The sequence below is a fragment of the Cupressus sempervirens genome, chromosome 10, assembly GCF_028749045.1.
Source record: "Cupressus sempervirens isolate cs-2001-9-10 chromosome 10, ASM2874904v1, whole genome shotgun sequence".
NCBI classification, from domain to species: domain Eukaryota; kingdom Viridiplantae; phylum Streptophyta; class Pinopsida; order Cupressales; family Cupressaceae; genus Cupressus; species Cupressus sempervirens.
This window is the reverse complement of record NC_143127.1, coordinates 11,877,152-11,896,273: the sequence shown is the minus strand read 5'-3', so window position 1 is coordinate 11,896,273 and position 19,122 is coordinate 11,877,152. Positions and strand designations below refer to the sequence as shown.

The 19,122-nt window shown below is 35.8% G+C and overlaps 1 protein-coding gene and 1 long non-coding RNA gene across 5 annotated transcripts in view; one reads left to right on the top strand and one right to left on the bottom strand.

Annotated features, from left to right (window-relative positions):
- Positions 1-19,122, bottom strand: part of LOC149532314 (uncharacterized) — a 113,585-nt gene that overhangs the window by 43,645 nt on the left and 50,818 nt on the right. The window lies entirely within an intron of this gene.
- LOC149532315 (uncharacterized) overlaps positions 1-19,122 on the top strand; it is a 119,487-nt gene that overhangs the window by 50,288 nt on the left and 50,077 nt on the right. For all 4 annotated transcript variants that reach the window (XR_016356661.1, XR_016356662.1, XM_089803018.1 and 1 more), the window contains exons 3-7: positions 5,738-5,856; positions 14,546-14,597; positions 14,750-14,872; positions 15,026-15,391; positions 15,821-15,889. Coding sequence is in view for 2 of the 4 variants with exons in the window: in XM_089803018.1 (XP_089659144.1) it covers positions 5,738-5,856; positions 14,546-14,597; positions 14,750-14,872; positions 15,026-15,391; positions 15,821-15,889 (729 nt within the window). In the remaining 2 variants the exon portion in view is untranslated. The remainder of the gene's footprint in view (positions 1-5,737; positions 5,857-14,545; positions 14,598-14,749; positions 14,873-15,025; positions 15,392-15,820; positions 15,890-19,122) is intronic.

Below are 19,122 nucleotides of genomic sequence, written 5' to 3'. Positions count from 1 at the left end.
GGTTTCAAAGTCATGGTGGCTCGTGGACAACAACTTCTTAGTTCTCTGGTAGTGAAGGCTATGCCTCTACGTATGGGGGATTATGATATGATAGACAGATTTTATGTGGTTCCCATGAGTGATTATGATTGCATTTTGGAAATGACTTGGATGAAGACCCTACATGAGTTCACTTTCAACCTAGATATGACGGATATGAAGTTTGAGCATCAGGGTAAGAAAGTGGTGATTAGAGCTCTTATAGATAAGGGGCGTAAGGTGATATTTAAGACGCATGGAGAGGCTGATGATCAGGTGTAGTGAGCAGCAGGAGTTGTGTTGATGCTAGAGGAGAGTATGTAACAGAAACATGAGTACCCACCGCAGATTCATGATTTATTAACCAAACACTCTAAAGTGTTTGAAGATATTCTACTAGGGAGACCACCAGACGAGTATGGAGCATGTGATTGAGTTAGAGGGAACCAAACCGGTTATTATTACACCTTATAGGCATTTGATGAGGTACAAGGATGAGATAGAGAAAGCCATTAAAGAACTTCTAGAGATGGGTCACATCAGGCCTAGTAAGAGTCCCTTTGCTTTAGGAGTGATATTAGTCAAGAAAGATGGGATATTTCAGATGTGTATTGATTACAGAGAGCTTAATAAGTGCACCATTAAGAACTGATATCCCATACCTAGGATCGATGAGTTGATAGATGAGTTGCACGGGACATGGTACTTCTTGAAGATTGATTTGAGGTCTGGTTACCATCAAATTAGAGTCCAAGATGAGGATGTAGAGAAGACTGCATTCAGGTGCCATTATGGGCACTTCAAGTTCTTGGTCATGCCTTTTGGGTTGACCAATGCGCCAACAACTTTCCAGTCATGTACAAACAAGACATTCAAGGACCAGTTGAGGAGATCCGTATTGATCTTCTTTGATGATATTCTCATTTACAGTAGGACATGGGAGAAGCACTTGCAACATTTAGACATTGTTTTGGGCATCTTGGAGGGAGTTGCTATATGCAAAAAATTTGAAGTACGAGTTTGGCATGACAGAGTTGTTATATCTTGGACACATCATCAGTGCAAAGGGCGTCCAAGTGGATCTAGAGAAGATTTGTGCTATTATGGATTGGCCTCTGATGTAGAGCCACACCTTGGAAAACTCAGGAGGAAAACTCACTCCACTGAGCTACTTCAAGGGGCACGCACATCAATCAGCCTTATAGAAAAGCTGGTTAAGGGTTACGAACGAGATCAATTTTTTGCATGTTCTCTATGTACGGAGATGTGGTATGTTTGTGAGGACAACAAAGAGCAATTTAATTGGAAAGTCTATTTGGTGGAATCGCAAATGTATGTAGTAGTAAAAATCTTACATGGGATAAAGTTGTTACTAGAAATGAATGATCAGCAGCAAATAGTTTTTATGTTACGAAACAAAGACAAACCAAAGATTAAGATGAAGGAAAGACAAATCCAAGGGAGTCAAAGACAAGAAAATGCAGGATTGCAACTGGAAGATGAATATAAGCTTAAACTAAAGATGAAGAAAGTTTTTTCTTTTCTAACATTTATTTTTGTAGATAGTTCTAAAAAGACTCCAAGGAGACAATATATTCAGTATCCAGTAATATGGAAGAACATCCCTGCAACAAAAGATATTCAGATGGACGAGGAACAAAGCAACAAGCACGGTTTATCACTACAACACCTCATCTCAAGTGGACTTGAGATTCTTTCTACAGGGGAGTATGCTGCAGTGGCAGAGAAGAGAAACGCTACAGGAGGCAACATTGTTGAAAATGTAATAATTTGTTTTAAATGCTTTTAGTTTTTGAAGTTTGTAATAATGTCCTACATGTGGTGGCATACCTAGAGTAGCAGTTCGATGAGCTCTCCAGATATAGCCACCTAGGACCAGGTGTAGGTTTTTAAAATTAGAATAGTTTTAATTCGTAGATAATGATTGTCAGAATCCAATAATAGGTAGTAGGCAGTTTTTTTGGAATATCCCTGATTTAGGAAACGACTATCTAATATTAGTAGGAAAAGAACGTTTCGAATTCTTATCCTTTTCTTGGATAGAAGACGAAAAAAACATTGCACATCCTTTAATTAGAAAAAGAGAGTTAGTTTTAAATAGAGCCAGTCGGCTATGTAAGACACGAATCGAAAAACTTGGAGAGAAATGTAATGATTTTTTGTGCAAGTTTCAGTGGACTGGATTCAAAACCGTTTTTTAATCTTCTCATTGGAAAAAATCGATAATTGCAGGAGATTAGAAAGTTTAGCTTTGGAAGGGTCATTTTTCTGAAAAACTTCTATGGTTTTTCTGCTTTTCTCTCTGTTTCTATCGCACGTCCCGTTGATATTCAAAGGAATAAGGAAGGTTCTGGTTTTTCATTTATACATGCAGAGGATGTCATCTTTCAAAAATCTCCAACATTCTGAACTTTGCGGCTTCCACCATTGAGGAATAGAATTTGGAGAGTACTGTATTCATCTCCGTGTTTTGTTTATAAACGGCAGCGGGATCGTTTGCGCAAATCTATGGTTGCCGTTCATCTATTGTTTAGGTTGTTAGCTGCGGAGAACTCTCTGTTTCTATATACATATAGCCGCTGTACATTTGCAATGAAAGTTCGATTCAGCTGCAGTAGTTTGGGGTGATGAAAAGAAACCTATCATCGAATCATCTGAAGAACAATGTTATTGTTTTCTGACTCAACCTTGCGTCCTTTCAGCTTATTCGAGCCCTTTATTTTGATTCCATTCGTGCTTCCAGGGCCTCGGGGTGTTGTTATTTTGGACTTTCGGTTTTAAAATTTCTCAATTCGTAGCTTAGTAGCCGTGCTGAAACCCCAAGATAATTAATGGTGTCTTTGATCTAGTAGATTATGAAAAGATGGAAAGCCTTTAAACCATGGTTGTAAAAGAATGTGCAGATTTATATATTTTGAGTAATCCAATCTTGAAGTTGATTTGAGTACGATCCTGGCTGATTGATGTGCGTGCCCCTTGAAGTAGCTCAGTGGAGTGAGTTTTCCTCCTGAGTTTTCCAAGGTGTGGCTCTGCATCAGCCTCCACCCAAGAACCTTTCACACCTCCGAGGGTTCATGGGATTGTGTGGATTGTACTAACGCTTTGTGAAGGGTTATTCACAAGCGACAACTCCCCTTACTGACTTGACTTGGAAAGATGCTTTTGAGTGGATAGATAGGTCTCAACAGTGCTTTGATAGGTTCAAGCAGTTGATGAGCTCTTGCCCTTTATTGGCCTCTCCTGATTTTACTAGACCCTTTGAGTTAGATTGTGATGCTTTAGGAGAGGGGGTATGAGTAGTGTTGATGCAAGACAAGCACCCGATTGCTGATGAAAGCAGGAAGTTGAGGGGTGTTGAGCGGAGTTACAGTATTTACGACAAGGAAATGTTAGCCATCATGCACGCGTTGGCTAAATTCAGGCATAACTTGGTTGGCAGCAAGTTTAAGGTTAAGACAGATCAGTACAACTTGAAACATTTTCTTGGGCAGCAGGAGTTGAATGATAGGCAACAAAAGTGGGTCAGCAAGCTACAAGCACATGACTTTGATATAGTTTTTTTTTAAAAGGGAAGAAGAACATAGTTGCTGATGCATTATCTCGCAGTTTAATGTCCCCCATTTTTTAGACCCTCAATGGAGTTCTTAGCTTTTCGTTCTCTGAAGGCTAAGTGGAGAAATAAATTAAATTAAAGTCAATAAATAAATAAATCTTAAGGTGACTTTATATTTAATTAATTTAATTTTCTAGAAGCACAACTAATTATTGTATTGGAAAGGGGGAAGCTTCTAGAGAGTGCATTTTCTAGAAGTACAATGAATTATTGTACTGGAAAGGGGGAAGCTTCTAGAGAGTGCAATTAAATAATATTTTATTTCCTTCTAGAAGGGTGAAGAAAAATAATAAATAGAGGTGGGAGCTTCATTGTTAGGCATCCGATTATTGTCAATTGCATTTGATATGAACTTGGCAGAAGAAACTAAGGGTTTATGATTTGTTAGCCATTGGAGAGTGTTAATTCTTTAGTGTTGCAACCATTTGAGGTGGTGAAATATCCACTGAATTTGGCATTCAGGAGAGCTTCATTCTGGAGTTCTATTTGTGCTTAAAGTTATGGAATAACCAAAGGGTTTGATGAAGGACTATTGAGTGTAGACGTGGGCATCACTATTATCAGGTTCCTCTTGCAACTATTAGTAGTTAGCATTGTAATCTTATGCATATAATTGTGCTGTTGTAAGTGATAACTAAGTATCAGATTTGGCATTGTTGTAGTCATTATTGTAAGCCCATTTGTTTTGGCAAATTTATAGTAACATTGTACATGGGAATGAATTCAATAAAGGAGATATATGTTGCATACCATTTGTTTGAGGAAATGTCCATCTAATAGCATATGTGAGCAGCATAATAGTTGTATGCCAATTGTTTGTCAAAATGTCAATTGGCTGTAGGTATGCATTCCATATCTAGTTTTCATGTATATGCATTGAAAATAGCAAAAAGAACTGCACTTGCATATTAGTTCATTGTAAGAGGTATTGTAATATCATTTGCAGACATTCTAAATTTCTTAGCATCATTCAAACTATATCAAAAAATCTGAAACAGACAAAAAATCAGAAAAGAGAAAGGCAACATATAAGTGTTTCACAAAATTCCTTGAGGGGGATAATTTTTTACATGGATACAAAACCTGGCCATGTATGTATGAGGATCCATTCTTTGCCCACTTAAGTTACTGGTGTAGGTTCATTCATTTCTTATGCATTTTGCATGCATCTACTGCATTGCAGGGTAATCATACTTAGTTTTGCATAGGTTTAGTTTTTGATTTAATAGTTGTTGCATAATTTAAAAGGGAAGTTGAGCATGCACTTTTCTATGTTTTGTGGCGGGTCTTTAACCTTATCCAGATGGGTAGGAAATTTTCTCACCACTTAGTTGCATCATCTATGACTGCAACCCCTTTTGCACATAACTTACATACTGATTGTACATCTCTGAACATTGTTGCACTATTGTCCTTTACTTTCTCATTTGCATGGAATAGCTACTTAGTTGTTTTTAAGTCTTATATTGTTTTGAGCAACCTGGTTATGTGACTAGTTCTTACTTCTTTCCATCAGGCCTTGGCTGATTACATAGGCATCTATGCAAACCTTAATGATATTTAGGGCAAATCTATGCCAAATCTTATAGGTTGAGATAGATTTGTCAATTTAGAGACAAGCTCAGGAATGCGTCTGGTTTAGTCATTGAGATGGTGTATTACATTATATAAAATTACAGACAGGCGGCATCATAACTATTTGTGTTTGCATAATAATTGACAGCTTGTGACACCCAGATCAGATGCTGGTTAATAATTTCAATTTTATTTCATGGTTATTTTGTGTTTTCACTCTGCCAGGTTATATATAACAGTGTCTTACATTGTAATTGAATTGCTTGTTCTCCAATTTCTTATATTTCCTTGTGCAATGAGTAAACTAAACTAATTTTCTGTTTTGTTTTATTCTGCTGCGAGGCTTACAGTTGCATTTATAGTAGACACTGGTTGATTAAATTCTAATTGAAAATTAAGATTTATCCTTAAAACTATCATACTTGTTTTTTGTTTTCGTTGTGCTTATTTTGATAGCAATTGCTTTGATAGAAAAATTGAAAGAAAATATTGATAAATATTCTTTTTCAGGACCAGGAAAAGTTGGAACTTTACAGGGATCGTGATGAGAAGGAACAAAAACTTAGAAGGGCTTTGGAATCACTTGCAGCTAAGGAAGCTGAACTCGAACACTTAAAGAAGACGAGTCTGTAAGAATTAAAATTCCAATCTTGAGTATCTTGTCTACATTATTAGGATTCATTGATGTGTTTTTTAATCATAGTTATTTTAAGTGGTTTGCTTTGTTTTTGAAACAGAGTTATTAGAGATTGGCATATGTCTTTTTGTATAACAGCTAAATTGTTTGATGTTTTAGAGAATTTAATCTGCAAGATTTGTCACTGCTAAAGTTTAGAAATTTAATTACAATATGGTTACTTCTCTTCCATATACCTTTATTGATATTCATGTAAACTCTGAGACTTAACATGTATTTCATGTTTTCATAGGATATTGTTAACAAATTCAAATGGATTTCAGTCCCTTACTTCTGGTTTCACTTTTATTAGGTGACAGTTTTATTTATGTTACACTGGGACACATTTCCTGCCACCAGGAGACTCATTTCAGTCCCCAATATATTTTGGGAACAGTGGGATGAAAAGGAGATGTCCTACAGACGTCCCTAATTTCAAAGATCTGCAGGAAACGTCCCATGACATTTGGGGACAACTAGCTGTCGCTGAAACACCTAGGGGACAGCCGAAACGTCCTCGATCCATCCCCGAAACGAAAAAGTGTTCCCTACTAATTTGGTTGGTTTTTGGCGTTAAAAAGTTTTTTTTATTAAAGTTCTTTTTGCCAAAGTGGCAAAATTGGGGGGCCCCACAAAGTTCAACTTCGTGTTTGTGGACGATAAACTTCAAATGCAGGAGGTACATCCAGGACTAGTCGGGCTACCATGGTGACTCAAATGATACTGAGCCCTTGGAAATTGATAGCTAGAACGAGGCTTAGTTTCATGTGCTGTGCCTGTAGCCTGTTAATTTTGATGTCCGAGACTTCCAAATACATGTTTTAGACATTTTGATTTGGATATTTATATTGATAGACCATGGTTTTCATACTATTGTTAATGCTGTCATACTGGTTTGTACTGCTGCTATTATGATTTATATTGTTATATTACTGTTGTAACTTGTGAATCTGTGATTTATTTGCATCTTGTGTTGTTGTTATTGATTATTGAAGTATGTCTCCCCCTTTCTCTCTCTCTATCTACAATATCTTAATATTACACACATAGAGAGGCTTAGTTTCATATGCTATGCCTATAGCCTGTTATATTTTGATGTTTAGGACTTGTGGATATATATTTGAGACATTTTGATTTGGATATTTATATTGATAGTGTTAAAGAAATAGCTCCAGTCAAATTGAAGCAAGTAGTAAATCAATTATATATATATATATATATATATATTCCTATATTTAATATTGAAATATGATTTACTAAACCTCACATTAAATGTTATTATATTAACATTATTAGCAGTCAGCTATGTTTGTGATCGCAGGTCTTAATTGAATTGTGTTGTGCCCATAAATATTGAACCGGCACTTATCAATGTTGACTGGGTCCATGTCCATGTAGGAACATGACCCTGTGTGGCACTCGTGCCATGTAGAGTCATGTCTCTATGTAGACATGACCCTACGTAGCATTATATATATTCATACATATCGCTGCTTTGGAACATCATCAATAAAAAGGCAATCCTTCAGCAGGGAATCTGAAACCTCTAAATTAATTAAATAGTTAGTGCATATCACAGTCACAGTTCACCAAAGATATTCATATATAGTCATATTCAGGTCATGCAAAATCAATAACAGACCTGAAATAGATAATCATCCATATTAGAATTATAATTCAGTAATAGCAAGTTCTTCTATTCTCTATCAGAGATCCTAAAACCTTGTCATGGTATCAGAGCCTAACTGATAGAGCAAAACGCTCATTTCAGATCCATTATCTCAAACCTGCAACTATGGTGAACCATGTAAGATTAGAAGGTAGATTTGAAGGTGCCTCCAACTTTGCATAATGGAAAACAAGAATAATGATTATCCTTCAAGAGATGGAATTTGAACGATACGTAGAAGAAATAAGTCTATACCTGAAAGTGATCCTGATAAAATGATCTGGAGAAGACATAATAATAAAGCTATGAAGATCATTATAGATTCTGTCAAAGATCATATACTCCCATCAATATCAAGCCTCAAAACAACATATGAGATGTTCACCACTATTAAGAATACATTCGAAATTAATAATACCAGCAGACTGCTAACATTGAAGCAACAATTACCATACATCAAAATGAGCAATGCAGAGTCTATTACATCATATTTTTTGAGAACTGCAGAATTGAAGGATCAACTTGCTATCATCGGAAATCAAGTAGATAATAAAGAACTATGTCTAATTGCTCTAAAAGGTTTACCTTTATCTTGGGAAACCTTTATCCGTGGATTAAGCTCTCGACTGGAACTACCAAATTTTGAGCAACTAAAAAATGAATGCACTCAAGAGGAGTCGAGGCTAATCTCAATAGGAATCAGTCCACATCAAGAGGGAGAAATTTAAGCACTGCAAACTAATGCAAACAATAAGGGAAAGAAGGGTCAATTCAAATAGAAAAGAGGAAAAGGAAACCTATCGTACAAGAAAAGAGACTGGTCTAAAGTACAATGTTACAAATGTGACAGATTTGGTCACACTCACTAAGTCTACCCGGAAAGGAAGAAAAATCAAGCTGCCCTAGCACAAGTAAAGGATGAAAATCTAGTTTATTTAGCTCTATCAAGCGAATTAAATACCAACAAAAATACATGGATAATTGAAAGTGGTGCATCCCTTCATATAATGGGATTCAAAGACAAATTTGAAACAATTGAAGATTACTCTTGAAGAAGTACCTATTGGAGATAATTCTACTTATCCAGTAAAAGGAATTGGATCTTAATAAAACTAAAAACAGAAATCACTATACAACTAAAGAGTGTATTATTTGTACCCGGCATAAAAAGAAACTTAGTTTCAATATTTGGTCTTCAAGATCAAGGGTATCGCCTTGCATTTCAAGAAGATAAAGTCCTCTCCTGGCCTAAGGACTCCAATATCAAGAATGCTATACCATGGGTCTCAACGATGGAAGCCTGTATAAACTTTGTAACCATCAAAATCTAGTCTTAAATCATGAAATTTCAAAATCTAATGAAATCTGGCATAGAAGATTGGGCCACTTTCATTTTCATGCCTTTCTATCTATAAAAAAGATTGTAATAGGCTTACCTAGCCTTAAAGCTGATCATACTGGAACATGTAAAAGATGTGCTTTAGGAAAAAATGCTGAAGGATCTTTTCCCAAACGTGAACATAAATCCAAAACCATACTTGAACTTATTCATACGGACATGTGTGGTCCTATGTCAATCCCTTCCCTCAGTGGGTGTCTTTACTATGTAATTTTCTTAGATGATTTCTCTAGGAAAACTTAGATTTACTTCTTAAAACTTAAGGAATCAAGTGAAGTATTATCCAAATTCAAAGAGTTCGAAGCTCTAGTTGAAAACCAAACTGGGAAGAAAATCAAAACTCTAAGATCTGACAATGGGGGCGAATACATTTATGAAAACTTCAAAGAATTTTGCACTTTTGTTGGGATTAAGAGGGAGTTTTCTGTGCTATATAATCCTCAATAAAATGGAGTTGCAGAAAGGAAAAACAAAGCTGTTATAGAATCCGCCAAATCCATGATGCATGACCAAAATATCCACATCACTTTGCGCTGAAGCATCCAACACTGCAGTTTACATTGAAAATAGATGTCCTCACTCAATATTAGAGAACATAACTCCTGAAGAAGTATTTACAAGAACTAAACCAGACTTAAGTCACCTAAGAATCTTTAGATGTCCTATATATATTCACATTCCCAAAGAAAAGAGTACTAAACTTGAACCATCTGGAAAGAAAGGTATATTTATAGGATATAGTGAATCATCCAAAGGTTACAAGGTATATATATTCCTCGTTAGAGAACCATTGAAATCAGTAGAGATGTAAAATTTGAAGAAGACATTGCTTTTAACCTCTTGAAGAACATTGACAAATCAAACATAGAATCAACTAGTGAATTAGATGAGTATCCCATAATAGAGAATCAAGGGAGAATAGCTCTGAAGGAAATGAATCACCTCGTCCTATTACAGGAAATACTAAAAACCTTAACAATAAAAAGATGCCACTTTGGGAAAGAAAGATGATTTGAAAAAAATCAAGTAGAACTTGATGTAGTTTTCAGAGAAAGCAAGAAACAAGAAGCCATTCATGCTATGTTGCTCTAGTATCTGAACTTATCAAATTAGAACCATCAAGTGTTGAAGAAGCATTATCATGTCAACCCTAGAATTATATACTGATTGAAGAACATCAATCTATATTAAAAAATGATGTATGGGATGTAGTATCTAGACCTAAGGATAAATTTGTCGTCTCCTCCAATTGGTTATTCAAAATCAAACATGCTCCAAATGGTAGTATTGAAAAACAAAAAGCCAGATTCGTAGCTAGGAGATTTTCTCAGAAAGCTGGAGTTGATTATGAGGAGACATTTGCTCCAGTAGCTCAATACACCTCTGTCAGAACCATTATAGCCATTGCAACATCTAAAGGGTGGAAGATACATCAAATGGATGTTAAGACAACTTTTCTAAATGGTGTTATTGAAGAAGAAGTGTATATAGAACTTAAGGATTTGTCACTCACGACAAAAATAACTATATTTGCAAATTAAAGAAGGCACTCTATGGTCTTAAACAAGCCCCTAGGGCATGGTACGAAAGGATAGACAGTTATCTCTCTAAATCAGGATACTCCAAAAATGAAGCCGATCTTAGTATATATTTCAAAATATCCGATGGTGATATGATCATTCTTGTATTATATGGTGATGGTTTACTTATAACAGGTGAAGACCATCTTATAATAAAGTGCAAATGAGATCTGGCAGCTGAATTTGACACGAAAGATCTTGGATTCCTTCACTATTTCTTGGGTCTAGAAATATGGCAAAAGGAGAACTACATTTTCTTAAATGAATAAAAAATTAAAATACACCGTTGACATCCTAACCAAATTTGGAATGATGGATTGCAAGCCCTTGACCACACCAATGGAAGCAAATCTTCACAAGCTTAAAATGACGGATTTGAATTAGAACTTATTGATCCTACTTACTACAGACAGATAATCGGATCTCTAATGTACCCGGTGAATATTCATCCTGATATTTGTTACGCAACCAATGACTTATTCCATGTGCGACCCTAAGAGGATTCATCTCATGGCAGTCAAGCACATCTTACGATACTTGCACGGTATGATTGGTCTTGGTCTTAAATATGACTAATTGAGATCCAACTTCTTGGGTTCTTTGATTCTGATTGGGCTGGAAGCTCCGCTGATCGTAAAAGCGCTACGAGATGTTGCTTCAGTGTTGGTTCAACTATGATATCATGGTTTAGCAGGAAAAGTAGAATATATACCTGCATCCATGGGAGCTTGAGAAGTTGTATGATTAAGGAAGTTGCTAGTTGGTTATTTGGAGAGCCTTTAAAGCCTACCGTTATGCATTGTGACAATCAAAGCTGCAGTAAGTTGTCGGTAAATCCAGTTTTTCACAATCGATCCAAGCACATTGAAATTCCTTATCATTATGTCATGGATATGGTGGACAGAGATGTTCTCAAGCTAGAATACATCAGCATTGATGAACAAGCTGCTGATATATTTGCTAAACCTCTCTCTAAGCATAAATTAGAGCATTTCAGAGGTTAACTTGGAATGATTCAAATGTGATTGTAACTCCTAAGACTGAACTGCGGTCTTATGGTAAAATGTAAATTTATATTCATTTAAATTTGTTGTTAAAGAGTTACTATCCATCATATGTGAAGTATATCATTAAAGGTGATGATCTTTCAATGATATATATATTTGTAGGGCCTCTATTGAAAGGTGATGATCTTATAATGTCAAACTAAATAAAGTTGTTGTCTCGGAGTGCCGGAAGTCGTGGTAACGAATGTATCATGATTAGACTACTTTTGTTCTCCTAGAGTACTGGATATCATGATACTTGTCATGATAGAGTTCATGACATGCTGACTACTTGTTATCTGATCAATTTAGTTGTCCTGGAGTGCCGGAAATCAGATAACCTTTGATAGACATCCCTTGGTTGATGTTAGTGCACATGTCAAGTGTATACTATATTTGTTGTTCAATTCTCCCTCGCTAAGAGGGAGTGTTTAAGAAATAGCTTCAGTCAAATTGAAGCAAGTAGTAAATCAATTATATATATATATATATATATATATATATATATATATATATATATATATATATATTCCTATGTTTAATATTGAAGTACGATTTACTAAACCTAAGATTAAACGTTATTATATTAACATCATTAGCAGCTGGCCATCTTTGTGATCGCAGGTCTTAATTGAATTGTGTTGTGCCCGTAAATATTGAACTCACACTTATCAATGTTGACTGGGTCCATGTCCACACAGGGACATGACCCTACGTGGCACTTGTGCCACGTAGTGCCACGTAGAGTCATGTCTCTATGTAGACATGACCCTATGTAGCATTATATATATTCATACATATTGCTGCTTTACAACATCATCAATAAAAAGGCAATGCATCATTCCTTCAGCGGCGAATCTGAAACCTGTAAATTAATTAAACAGTTAGTGCATATCACAGTCACAGTTCACCACAGATATTCACATATAGTATAGTCATATTCAGGTCATGCAAAATTAATAACAGACCTGAAATAGATAATCATCCATATCAGAATTATAATTGAATAATAGCAAGTTCTTCTATTCTTTATCAGAGATCCTAAAACCTTTTCAGATAGACCATGGCTTTGATGTTTGATGCTATTGTTATAATGCTGTCATACTGATTTATAGTGCTGCTATTAGCACTAATGTTGTTATACTCTTGTTTTAACTTGTGAATTGGTGATTTAATTGCATATTGTCTTGTTATCAATTATTGAGATATCTCTCTTTCTTTCCCTCTCTCTATCTGTAATATCCTAATAATTTGAAAATTTCATGCACACACAATTTGTATATTGTTGTCCCCTATTTTTGGCTCTTTAGGAAATGCCCTGGAAATGTGTCCCCTGCTGTTCCCTCATCTCCATCCCCGTAACACTGCAGAACATAGGGTTTTATGGACAAGAATGGAATATGTTCATTCCGTACCAGTGTTCATAAATTCATGTTAAAGACACCTCAACTTTGAGGCAAATCACCAATGTTCATGTTTTAGAAACTTTGATTTTAAGGCAGACCAACTGTTGGGTTTTGGAAACCAATGGATAGTCTTTATAATCCTATAGGATTTCTATAACAAAAAATAATAGCTTAGGGCTGCTGCTTTTTATAATATTTCCATAGTAACTACTATATATTTATAGAACAAGACTCGACAAAATAATGTTTTTGACATTTTGTCTATGTTCCACAAGATTTACAAAGTGACATTTTTCATGGATATCAGAGAACAGGCTATTTTTTTGGACAGCAAGGGATAACTATACCCCCAGATGTATGCATATGTGTACATATACATGTGTGTATATAATAGTTCCTGGACTCTCCAAGATTCTCCAAGTCTTGGCAAGTTTCGAGTTGAGTCATCTTGCTCGAGTCCCTGTGACCTGTGACTCTCTAGAAACCTGGCCTAGGCAAAACTTCTCGGAAACCTAGGTTTTGCTGAGTCCTGTAGATTTTTTGCCGAGTCCCAAGTTGAGTTAGCCTTACTGTGTCCACGTTGAGTCCGAGTCTGGGAACTATGTATATATACATACATAATACACATACACTTGTATTTGTGTAAGCGTATATAAATTTTAATTTTTTTGACAAATAAGTTACTGGCTTTGAGCAGGTCCTATCCATAAAAAAAAGAAAAAGATTACAGTCCTTCCTTAAGTGGAAGTTATAGTTTTTACATTCTACTTGTTTCTGTCATATCCTCCCCTATTCATGTTATGTAACAAGAATAAGAAGCCTTCGCCTAGCTCTGTGATGTGATCCTTTTTCTGTGGAGAGAACAAAGTCAGATGCATGATGAGAAAACTGTGAAAGACCTCCATTCTGTGTTTTGCCAACACACTTCTGAACAACTGGAGGGATTCTTTAAGGTTTCTATTTTTTCGCATTTGGGGGATGTCAAGGACACCCCCAACAATGCCAATCATATAATTCTTGTAGAAATTTGTAACGACATTCAACACTGCCACATGCAGTGGCATCTGAATGTAACTATTAGCCACTAGTCTGTCCCACATTTCTGCCCCTTTATGTGTACTATTGTGGTGAAAAGTCCCTCTAGTAGCTGTCCGTGTGTGTGTCCTCCATCTAGCTGGGTTGAGCCGATTATGGTTTTGAGGGCAATCTTCCCTTCATTTGAACCTATGCAGAATAATGCCTCAGATTTTCATACATGCTCTATCAAGATTTCCATTTAACTACTCTTGGCCAAGGGAGGGAGATGAAGTAAAACATTTGCAACTTCCATCTGGTACTCTCTGCATTGGGCTATATAGCAATATTTTTTTGTTGAGTTTTCATAGTTTTTCGTATCCAAAGCAACTTTGTTTCATTTGAGCAACTGCAGATCATTAATTCCAGCATTTTGCATGGTGTAATCTGTCCTTTATATCTAATTTAAGTAGGGCAGCATTATCACATGTAAATTTACATTGAGAATAGAATCTTGGATGATTACAGATCAGATGCAACTCCAACTTCAACGAGAGGGCATGACTGCAGTCCTGGGCAGGTGATTTTATTTTACTTGTAGCTAGAGATACCTTTGGTGTCCTGTTTTATGTGTTTCAGTGGGAATCTTTGTTTGACATCAAATGGATCTATTTCCTCATGAATCCAAGTTACTATTAGTATCATTTTCATTCCTTAGATTAATTTTTACAGGAAGAAGAAGTTCTTAGCAGGAAGGATACAGCACAAGTAAAGCATGTGACAGCAGAAGGAACCAGGTTAAGGTCAGATGCAATTTTAACTTCAAAGAGAAGGCGTGACTGCAGTCCTGGGCAGGTGATCTTGTTTTACTTGAAGCTAGAGATGCCTTTGCTGTTCTCATCTGTTTTGTGTATCTGTGGGAGTTTGTTTGAAATCAAATGGATCTATTTCCGAAAGAACTCAAGTTAATGTTGGTATCAGTTTTATTCTTTAGATTTATTTTTGCAGGAAGATCTAATTTACAGGAAAAAACCAGAACAACCAAAACATGTAACATTAGAAGGAGCCAACTCAAGACCAGATGCAGATGCCACAAATATCAACCCTTCATCCAAGTTACGGAGGATATGGGATCCAGCTGAAAATAGAAGATGGGGGACGGATATAGTATCAAAATTATATGTATTATGTGGAGTGGATATATATGCACTGCTTTGGGGCACACGGGGATCTAATCAAGAGAACAGTAAAGTGTCTAATGATATTGTATGCACTGATTTGGCTGAGGGTGGCCATATAGTCAATGGTGACAAAGACATTGAAGCTGAAAAACTTCACACACTTTCTTTGGATCTTCATACTATATTAGCCAAGGTAACTTCTCATAGCATTATCATTTTTGACGTCCTTAAGAAAATGAACATCCCTTTACATATATGATAATACATCTTATTTTCCATGCATTTTTGGGGAATCAAAATGCTTGGTATGGGATATGTAAAGGTAGTTGATTTTTGAAAGCATGATTTGCTTTAGTTTCTTTTACTATCAAATGTGTCAAGGATTTTAGGTGGGTGAAGGTTTGTATAACAGTGCTTGTCTTTTTGTTCACCTTTGATATAGTTCCATGCCATGTGAAATAGCTTTTCATCCTAATGCTACTTTGTTGTGAGGAGGAATTATATCAACAATAACAAAAAATAAGCAAATGTCTTTTCATAGAGATTATTTTGTGAACAGAGTTTAAGAAACTTTATTTTTCTGTATGAGTAACAAATCTAATGATCTTTTGTTATTGTAAAGCTTGCAAATGCAGTGGCACCAGTGGAGTCGCTAATAGAGACATTACTTGAGTTTTGTACTCTTAGAAATGTAAGTGGTTTCATCAACATCAAGTGTTCTATGATTCATGATTTCTAATTTCTTGAACTCTTTCATCCTTGTAAAATAATGAATCTCTGGCTTATTGGAAAGAAAAATAAATCTGGATTATATTTGCTTCTAACTCTTGTCAAAATGATCCCCATATGTAGCCTAATAATATGTTAGGTTGTTCTTATGAATGCTAAACCTTTGCTTTATGAAAAGTGGGATTTTATTTACTTGTTCCCTTTTGGTTATTGATCCATACTTTCTTAAGTTTCCACTTGCTTGAAATTAGTAAAACATCACAAACAATTCCAAATATAGTTAAGTATAATTGAAGAAATAGGCGTGTTCACTAGGATTTTAAACAAACTAGGAAGCTTTGGCTTATCTTTTCTCTTACATTAGAAGGAAGATGATCCACTAGGCTCAAGGACGTTCAAGTGTTGAGTGGATGCAATAATCCTTCGCTATGTTGTGGGGGAATGTAATTATGGGAATTTAAATGCTAAATGTAATCTTAGATAAGTACACCATCTTGATAACAACTGGAATTTGGAATTATTGACTTTGCGCTTCACTCCAAGCTCCATGTAACAGTTCCAGCAATCCAGGGGGCTACGTTTATAATTGTAATTTCGCAAATCAGGCTGAAACAGCACAACCAGTAAATAATGGTTGTAATTCCCAATGTGAATGGCTGGCACCAAGTCATTCCAACCAATCTTGCTCGTCCAACCACTCCCAACGTGCGCACTGGAAGCTCCCTTTGGGCCTTTAGCGACTCCACCTTATTTATAGATCAATGTGGAGAAAATGATAAGGTTTTTACAAAGTCACGCAGTTTCAAAACATTCCATCACAACTCACATCAAAAGCTCAATACTCTGTGCCAAACTAGTCTGGGAACAAAGTCCACGACCTCCCAAATCAGTGTTAGATTAACGTTGGCTCCAATTGGTTCTTCTTTAGAACCCAACATGAACAAAAATAGAAGAAAAACATGCATTTCGAGACTTAACAAAAAGGTCCCAAGGCAACGTCTTGCCATGATCAAGACTGTTTAGTGTTAACTATTAGAGGATTCTTTCCATATAGTTCTAGTAATGTAAAGTGTTGACCTTATGGACAAATCATTTGTCAATTAGTGCCAAAACACTTGATCATTTGGTTGGTCACATTGCTACCGAGCTTCGCAGTGTTAAATGAGCTATTGTAGTGTTAATCGAGCCTCACAGTGTAAACCGATCCGTTGTAGTATCAACCAAGCAGAAAGTAAGTGTTAACCAAGCAGAACAAAAAGAGAGTGTAAATCGAGCTAGCCGTGTTAACCAAGTAGAGCAAATGTAGTTTTGATCGAGCTTCAGTGTCAACTGAGCTCTACTGTGTCAACTGAGTTCTACAGTGTTTGTTGAGTCATCGGTGTTAACCATGTTCATGTCTACTCTGGAGTGATCAATGTGGACTGAGCGCTAATGTCAGCCGAGTGTCAAAATATCACCTGAGTGATCTTCAGAACCTGAGTATCAGTAGTGAGCTGACTTGGTGAGGATTGTTGAATTTGATATTTTAGCCAACCTCAATAGGTAACTATTTGATTTGGTATATATGTAAGATATCTTGTCATATCCAAATGAGTATGTGTAACAAGTATGAATGCGAATTGAAGAGTAAAGGCTACAAGCAGTATAAGGAAAAGCAGAGTCTCATCTATCATAGCAAGGTGATCTTTTTACATCAAAGGAATCTCAATCAGCAAACTGAGTTGCAGAGCAGAGATCAGCCATTGGTTCATCCTAACAGGTGCATCAGTCAAATCCTCTAACAAGGTGGACTTAACAGTCTTATGCAAAATCTCCTAACCGAGTACATACTTCATTGTATTGTATAAGTCCTTATTGCTCCTAACAGGGCAGATCACTAGAAGTGATCATTTGTAAGCCTTAACAGGCTAACTTTATACTGCAGTACTAAAGCTTGTGGGTATCATCCCAACCCCAGTTTTACTTTATTTTTGGAAAGTTTCCAGGTTACCAATTATTGTGTCAAGTGTTATGAATGTTTTATTGCTTTCAATCTTTCATGCATGCCATTAGATCAAATCAGCTTAAAGAGGATTAATTGGTGAAATGAAGTAAAAGTTTTATTGGTTCCTGATTCTGTAAGGCCCACACTCGTACCCTATTATAAACCGCAAGGAATGAATATGTTTAGGAATTAATTAGGTCATGATTGACATTTCCGTTATTAACAATGATTTATGAGATCCTATTAGAGATTGATGTAGATTTTGATTATTATAAGGTTGGTACCATATCCAATAACATTAGGTCAATAAGATTAGTCCACATGGAGATGAGACTCAATATGTTCAAGCTAAGAACTTGGTCACATGATTCAAGGTATGATCTACATGGCAATTAGGAAAGCTAAATTAACATTCACTCTAGTGAGAACAACAATGAATGTAGGTTATAATGACAACAAGACATATGGTTACATTCAGAAATTGGTTTTAAATTATGAAGACATAATTATGGGAACATTCTAACAGTCTAAGGAATTAACCCTAGAAACTCACACACAAACCCCTCGTAATGTGATAAAGGGATATTGCTAGGAATGTCGCTATGTTTAACTTGATTGAAAGGATACTAGTTAACAAGTCTGCATATTAGTGATTCTCACTTAAGACATATATATTGAGATCCATTTTATATGTTTTAATGATTTAGAGTTACGACTTTAGTGTTTCATGATTATACGAATGGTGCTAGTGTTTAGAATGGTAATTTCGTTATGATGAGAAAGATAAATGTTAGTACCCATATGTTGATATTGCAATGTTTTGAATATTTTATGGAAATAATTAAATGAAAGCTAATTATATATGTTAATGTGAATTATGTGATCATTATGCACTTATTTGTGTGTATTTTTATATTATTTCATTGGGCTACTGATGTTTAAGTTGAGTGTGCAGGAAAGTGGAACCATGGAACTATTTGGGGAAACAAGGTTCAAACCCAAGTGACACAGTTAAGCCAAGGTGAATCTTTGTAAGATTCAAAACCTTGTTGTATTGTGTTTATTTCGTGATGTGATTGTGCATGGGTGTTATAAGTTTAAAGATCATGATTAATTAGCGACATGTCATCATGATGTGTAAAGTATTTTATGTGAGTGTCATTTGACACTTGTGTGTTGTCTATGTGTAAATGACATGTCATCTAGGATTT